A 7,540-nucleotide genomic window follows, 5' to 3' on the forward strand; every position below is an offset into this window, starting at 1 on the left:
TATGAAGCCCTTCCTCTCCTCTCCTCTCTCCGTCTTCAGAGTGCTGGAGCCCTAACCCCCACAGCCGCCCTTCCTTCGGCAGCATCCTGACCCGTCTCCTGGCCATTGAGCAGTCCTCCATGTTCCAGATGCCTCTGGAGTCCTTCCACTCCCTGCAGGAGGACTGGAGGCTGGAGATCCAACAGATGTTTGATGAGCTCCGGGCCAAGGAGAAGGTGGGAAGAAGGGGGTGACCTTTAGAAGCCCCGAGCCTGTTCTCACCCCACCCCCTAAACTTGATTCTACGTTTGGATAGAACATAGACATCTGAGTTAGAGCTTGAGGAATTAGAGCTAATCATACTGGCACATTATGTTTCATCTAAGCCTTGGTACACACCAGTGTGGCTGAACTCTACTAAAGGGTACTTCTGTGACTCCCTCTGCCAGAAGTGAGAAGTAGGATTACCATGGTGATGTGAAAACCCCTTCAAGGTGTCAGGGTGTCGCTGCAACACTGCCTCTGATTCCATCACTCCATATGGCTCTTTCTCATTTCTCACCTCTTCTTTCACTCCCCTCCCTCTCCTCCTCCTCTCCTCCTCCTGTAGGAGCTGAGGTCCTGGGAGGAGGCGCTGGCCCGGGCTGCTGAGGAGCAGAAGGAGCAGGAGGAGCAGCTGAAGAGGAGGGAGCAGGAGCTGGCGGAGAGAGAGATTGACATCGTGGAGCGGGAGCTCAACATCATCATCCACCAGATGTACCAGGAGAAGCCCCGGGTCAAGAAGCGCAAGGGACACTTCAAGAAGAGCAGGCTTCTAAAGCTGGGCCGAGACAGCAACTCCATCAGTCTGCCCTCTGGTGGGTGGGAGTGGGAACTGCACCCCCAGAATTTATTATTTGTTGATGTCACATCAGTGTTGGGTTTAAATAGCTTTTACACTCCACTTATGTGAATTTGAATGGGTCTGTGACGCATGTCCTATGTGTGTGTCTGCAGGTTTTGAGCACAAGATCACTGTGCAGGCGTCGCCCAGTGTGGACAAGAGGAAGCTGCAGGGCAGCGAGAGCACCACCCCTCCCGCCAGCCCCGGGGTCATCCCCCGCCTCCGCGCCATACGACGTACGTACATACTTAGATTTGTTTTCAAACTCACTTTAGGGGGGAGGGTTACAATGGGGGGATTTTTGGAGGGTGAGTCGAACCAAGTTCACCCAGATAGATGTTTGATTCCTGAGTACTGACTCTGATCTTGCCGTTGTTATAACTATGTTCTACCCTTGTATTAAACGTCACTGCTTCCCCCAGTGACGCCCAGTGATGGCAGTAAGACCTGGGGGCGGAGCTCTGCATGTAAGAAGGAGGAGCTCGCCACCAGTAAGAAGAAGGGGCGGACTTGGGGCCCAAGCTCCACCCACCAGAGAGAGAGGGTCGGAGGGGAGGACAAGTAGGTGGACAGACTCTGAACTTTAATTACACATTTCACCAACATATAGATTTACATGTTCTCTCATCTGGACCTTCTCTGTAATCTAGACAATTTCAGATGAATTATGTGTGATTTGGAAAGGTACATCACGGTTTTAGCTACTAAGTTTTAAAACTCAGGTGGCTGAGCGGTGAGGGAATCGGGCTAGTAATCCGAAGGTTGCCAGTTCGATTCCCGGTCATGCCAACTGACGTTGTGTCCTTGGGCAAGGCACTTCACCCTACTTGCCTCGGGGGAATGTCCCTGTACTTACTGTAAGTCGCTCTGGATAAGAGCGTCTGCTAAATGACTAAATGTAAATGTAAAACTTGTTACGGTATTTAGCTACAACCTTGTTCTATATGTCACCCCCTGCAGGTTGAAGTCTCTAGGTGAAGGCTGCAAGGTGTGGTCCTCTAGCGCCCCTAACTTGGGCAAGTCCCCCAAACATGCCCCCATGACGGCAGGTTTCTCCAGCCTCAATGAGATGGGTCAGTTATACATCCTGTCTCCTCTCAAGACTGTCACCTCCTCCCTCCTCCCTCCACCCCTTCCTTCTCATCATGAAAAAGCTTGACGAAGTATTTATTAACATTAGCAATCATAACACAGATTGATTTAATATGTTCATTATCTTGTTCTCTTGTTTCTTTCTCTTTCTTCTTCTCCATCCCTCGCTCTCTGACAGAGGAGTGCAGTGAGCTGGAGGACTCTCCGGGCTCTCTGCCCAACACAGAGTCAAGTAGTAATGGAGCGGTGGACGATGGGGGCTCCTTGTGGAGCATGGGCGCCCCAGGGACAGGGCCTGGTCCTGGGGCATGTCTGGGGCCTGGGGGCCTAGGGCCTGGAGGTCTGGGGGCCCAAGTGGGCTACCAGGACTCCCTGAGGCGCTGTAGCCAGAGGAAGAAGAGTGATGTCCTGCTGCTGGGCTGTGCCTCTCTGCTGGCCTCTGTAGCTCTGGGACAAGACCTGCTGCAGCTGGGGAGGCTACAGGTAGGGAGGGATGGATGGAGGGATGGAAGAGATGAAAGACAGAATGGAGAGATAGTTAAAGGGAGTTGTAGGGGGGATAAAAACGATGAAGCCCACCCGTATTCCCCTGCACGCTGACACACGTCAAGCAGTTGTTGTTATTGTTATGGTTGTTGTTGAGCCATGTTTCCGTCTGCCCAGATGCTCCAGGACGAGCAGGACCAGGAGCAGAGGAAGAAGAAGGAGGGGCTCTTCCAGCGGACGGGACGCTTCCGCCGCAGCACTTCCCCTCCCAGCCGCACGCTCTCCCTCTCCCTCACCCGCCACCACGACTCCACCCTGGCCTGCATGGACCCCTCCCCCTCCGTCACCCTCCTCTCCCTCTCCTCCCTCTCCGACTGCAACTCCACCAAATCCCTCCTCCCCTCTGACCCCGACGACTACCCCGTAACCCCGGGCGTGGGCCTGGGCCTGCCCTTGGCCCCGCCCGCCCCCGCCCTCAACCCGCTGCTTGACCTGCGGGCGGAGAGCTTCAAGAGGGAGCCCAACCAGTCCCTGACGCCTACGCACGTCTCCGCCACCATGGCACTGAACCGGGGCCACAGACGCACGCCCTCAGACGGAGCGATACGCCCGCGGGCACAGACGCTGGGGCACCGGAGGACCCCCTCGGACGGCAGCATGCCCCTCCCACCCCCGCCGAGCGCGGCAGCCCCCCCCCTCGTCCCTCGCACAGGTGAGAGGAGGATGTAGGAGGTCCCAGGTCTGAGAGTGTTGCCACAGAAGTTCTTCTGGGTTTGACGCCTTCATGCTTCCTGCCTTGCACTTTGGCTGCTTCCTGTCTTCTCTGTTCTTCTAAATATCTCTCTTCTGGTCCTCCCTCTCCATCTCCCCCTTCCTCTCTCTCTCTAAATCTCCCCCTCCCTCACTCCCTTTGCTCTCCCTCTCTCTACCTCCATCTCGCTCTCCCTCTCTCTCCTTGTCTCTACTTCTCTCTCGTTCCATCTCCCCATCCATCCCTCCCTCCCTCCCTCCCTCCCTCCCAGGTCTGAGGGAGACCCAGGACATCCTTCGACTCCCGGATCCCTTCGCCGTCTTCCCTACCGTCCTCCGTCGCAAAGCCCCCCCTCCCCCCCTCCCCCTCCCACTCCCAATCCCCCTCCCACTCCCGGTCCCCATCTCCGACCCCCTCCTCAGCGACCCCCTCTCCACCCCCAGCCCCCTGGAAAGACCCAAAACACTGGAGTTCGCGCCCAGACCCAGACCCACCCCGGTGCGGGTCCGCCCAGACCCCTGGAAGCTAGCCTCCCTGTCCCGGACCCTGAGCTCATCCCCGGGCAGTAGCTGCGACAGCCCCCTCGGGTCTGGAGACAGTGGTACCGGCGCCACCCGACCCAACCTGATGGACATGGACATGGAGGGCCAGACCAAGGACAGCACCGTGCCGCTGTGTGGACAGCTGCAGCCAGCCACGCTCTGCGGACAGCAGTACTCATAGCAGGGGCCCCCGGGTATGAGCACGCTGCGGACTAGCGCACTGCAAGTACACTGAAGTCAGTCGAGACTACAGACAGTATTCACTTGACTGTATCTGTACACTAACAAGTGTGCAAGTACACAGGTCTTCATGTGAAGTGTACTAGCTCCCAGATAGCATGCTCATTTATGCACTAGTGTGGGACACTACCAATGCCCACTCCCAATCCTGAAAAGGTGTGTGCAGGGCCCACTCTGCTGTCCTAGGCCCAGATTCCCCCCCTTAAGCACTTAGGGTCCATCCGTCCATCCATCCATCTATCCTCCCCCTTCATCTACTGGTGTGGTAGTCACTCAGCCTCTGTGGCTATCTTTCTCTCACTTCATTTCCCCTTATCTCTCTCTGGTTCTTTCACTGTATCTGTATTGTCTCAGCACTGCTCTCTTACAGCCTCTCTCTTCCTCTGCGCTTCTCTCTCTCTCACCAATGGTCTCTCTTTTCACCCTTTCATCCTCACCAGTCACAACAGCATCTCTCAGCCCTGTGCCCCCTCCCTGAACTTGTCCTAACACCTGGAGGAGAGCTCTCCAGGAACCCCACCTCTCACCTCAGGGTTGGTCTTCTTCTATACACTAACCCCCCTCAGGAATTGTGGACTGTACCAACACTCTTACAGCTGGGGGGGTCCATTCATATTGAAGTTTTGCACGCTCATATATTTTGTCTCCCCTAGTCCCCCCCTCTTGCAAGTGGATCATCTCATCTCTTGTTTCTAGTACATTTAGTCAGGTACTGTAGGTGGGATAGCACACACTCTGATCCAGAGACAAATTTTCCGAAGGTAATCTCTCCCACCTCCCTCTCCTCTCTATTGCGCTTTCTTCAGTCCCTCCTCCTCCTTCCCCGGCCACAATGAGACTTCCTGTCAGACAGGGGGTTGGTCTATCCTGATGTAGCAGTGTAGCCCTGCCTGTCACTGAGAACTCGTTAGCCTGGTGGTGGATGTTGGCTGGATGGCCAACAATGGTTGTTCACATCCCACCTGTTACACCGACACCCCCTGACCTAACCCCTACACCCTCATCCACCCGGGAAACAGGATATTGAACAAGGAAGCCATTTCAACTCTAAAGCACAACTGACTGGAGGACAGAAAGAAGGCTTTCCCCTGGAAGACTGGACGACAGGAAGTTGATAAATTTCCTCAAAGCTTGCACCATTCCTGCCACAACAACCAGTTAGAGACAATTTGCTCTTATTGGTTTGGCAATGTGTGTGTTGGTGAATGTGTGTATGTGCGTGTGTGTATTAGAGACTGTATCACTGGAGAAGAGAACGATGCGTCTCTCTCTGGAACAAACCATTCAAACTTCCATTCTTTGACTGTTGCTACAACTCTGTTTGGAAATATTTAGAAGTTCTCCAGTTACCCAGACGTTCCACACATGTTCCTCACACGTTCCTCAGTCCTGGACATTCCGCCCGACAACCACCCTAGCGGAAGAAGGACCATGACGGGAATCAAGACTCATGTATCCTCTCGCAATAAACAGTGAATCAACACTACCTAATTTTACATAAGGAAATCCCATATTTATCAATTGTGACTGTATGTCCTTCCTGTCTCAGTTTTCAGCATTCTGCATTACTGGGATGAAACAAACTGAGTCTTTGGTTGAATTAGCCATATTGTTATCAGTGTGTCTTTGTCATAGGAGAACGAACTGGCCGGCGCCAAGCTATGGTCGACCATTTATGAGACTCCCGTTTCCAAATAAGATACCACTTAAAGTGCAGTTAGTCAAGGCTACAGACAGTATTTACTTGACTGCACAGGTGTATGAGTGTGTGTCTGTTGTGTGCGTGCATGTGTGTACGTGTGAGTGTGTTTGTTTATTGTAATTGTGCATTATGGGATGCTGACAATCCCATTGATCCTGAGGGGCGTCAGAATCCCCCCTGCTTCTCCTCGTGTGGTCAAGGACACTCAGATTATTTATTATTGAAAATATTGTTACTATTGAAAAAATATGATTAATTATTGTTATTACAACTATTTCAATGGAATATCTGTATATATTTGTTATTATAACAACAGACCAAACAAGAAAAACCAAGCAAACTACTGATGTGTACAGTTACTACAACTGTCTCCAGTCCCGACCTGTGTCGTTTTTGGATAGAAAAGAAGAGAAAAGTGTGATGTGTGATGAATGAAATAATGACTGAATTAAAGAGAGGAAATGAGATGCTTCCTACTGTGGTTTTTAGTCAGTCTCTCTGAACATGCTCTGCAGTACCATCCAACGTCCTTTAAGTGTCGCCAAAGCTCCTTATAATGTTACATGATTTTTATAGATACAATCAAGCACTGTGACATAATGTTGCTTTACCCCCAGCTGGGTTTTCAGTTCTGTGTAGACTCTGCATGTGAGATTTACATTCAGGGCTGTTTTCAGAAGATTGCAGATTATGAGATTGCGGTGTGCTTAATGTCAACAATAAAGCAACAGGAAGTAGCAGCAGATGGCCAACATGAAACACATGATCGACAGAGGAGGACAGAGAAAACTCTGGTGCTCATTCCAAGGTACATAACCTGAGGCAGTCTGTCTCCTACACAGTCTGTCTCACACAAACACACACACACACAGAAAGATGGTGCTGTTCTTTCTGTCAGTGCGGTCGACAATCAAACACCTTTCCAGACGCCAGCCAGTTGCCTAGCAACAACTCTTCTCTTCCATGGCGAGGCTATTAAAAGCAACTCAACCGATAGAGAGGAAAAGAGGATGATTGGCGGGGAGAAAATATGGATGTGAGGAGAGGGGATGATGATCTATTAGAACAATCTGCTGTAACAAACTGTCATGTCCTCACTGCACCTCGAGTGCAGTCTGTGCGTTTCAAGTGTCATGTGTATTTGCCATCGGTAACTGGTACAGATACATTGAAATTCTTTCATCCCGCTCATCTTGACAATCCCTACCTGCATATCTAAACCTACAATAAATCATCTAAATCTATAATAAATACTGTAAGTCCTAACCTATATGAGCTACTATACTTATCACCAATATATATAATAAAGTAAGAATTTGAAAAGATGAACAATACTGTGTGTGTTTGTGTGTGTAGGTGGTGTCAGATGATGAAATGCAAAGAGGTTGCATCACATTGTATCCAAACATTGTAATGACATGAGACCTGTTGAACACACATGAACACACATGCACACACACACACATATACACACAACATATACACGCTGACAAAACATCTTTTTTAACTGTCGATTCATTTCTCTACCCCTCCATCATTTCCTGTGCTTATTCACTGTTTTGATCCTGTACTCCCTGCTTCCTCTCTCCTCTTCCCCCTCCCTTTTTCACTCCACCCTTTCTCTATCTCCCTCGCTACCCTCTCTCTGTCTCGCTCCCTCCCACCTCTATTCCCCTCTTTATCTGTCTCCCTCCCTCCGCTACTCCCCCCTCTCTCCCTCCCTTATTCCTGTTCTCTCCCTTCCTCTCTCTCTCTGGAGCTCAGGGAGTCATTAAGCTGGCCAGTCATCAGTGACAGACACATTATTACCTTCAGAGAGAGATGGTGGGGGGGCAGAAGAGGTGGAGGGGATGAAGGGGAGGGGT

The 7,540-nt window shown here is 51.3% G+C and overlaps 1 protein-coding gene across 1 annotated transcript in view; it reads left to right on the plus strand.

The window, feature by feature from the left end:
• The window catches only part of map3k10 (mitogen-activated protein kinase kinase kinase 10), a 19,417-nt gene extending 15,474 nt beyond the window's left edge, over positions 1–3,943 (plus strand). The window contains exons 4-11 of the mRNA XM_067246459.1: positions 40–215; positions 590–836; positions 976–1,098; positions 1,285–1,423; positions 1,823–1,935; positions 2,133–2,437; positions 2,618–3,152; positions 3,463–3,943. Of these exons, the coding sequence (XP_067102560.1) occupies positions 40–215; positions 590–836; positions 976–1,098; positions 1,285–1,423; positions 1,823–1,935; positions 2,133–2,437; positions 2,618–3,152; positions 3,463–3,914 (2,090 nt within the window). The 3' untranslated portion in view covers positions 3,915–3,943. The remainder of the gene's footprint in view (positions 1–39; positions 216–589; positions 837–975; positions 1,099–1,284; positions 1,424–1,822; positions 1,936–2,132; positions 2,438–2,617; positions 3,153–3,462) is intronic.
• Positions 3,944–7,540: the final 3,597 nt, after the last annotated feature.

This window comes from Osmerus mordax, chromosome 11 (genome assembly GCF_038355195.1).
Source record: "Osmerus mordax isolate fOsmMor3 chromosome 11, fOsmMor3.pri, whole genome shotgun sequence".
In the NCBI taxonomy this organism is placed as follows: domain Eukaryota; kingdom Metazoa; phylum Chordata; class Actinopteri; order Osmeriformes; family Osmeridae; genus Osmerus; species Osmerus mordax.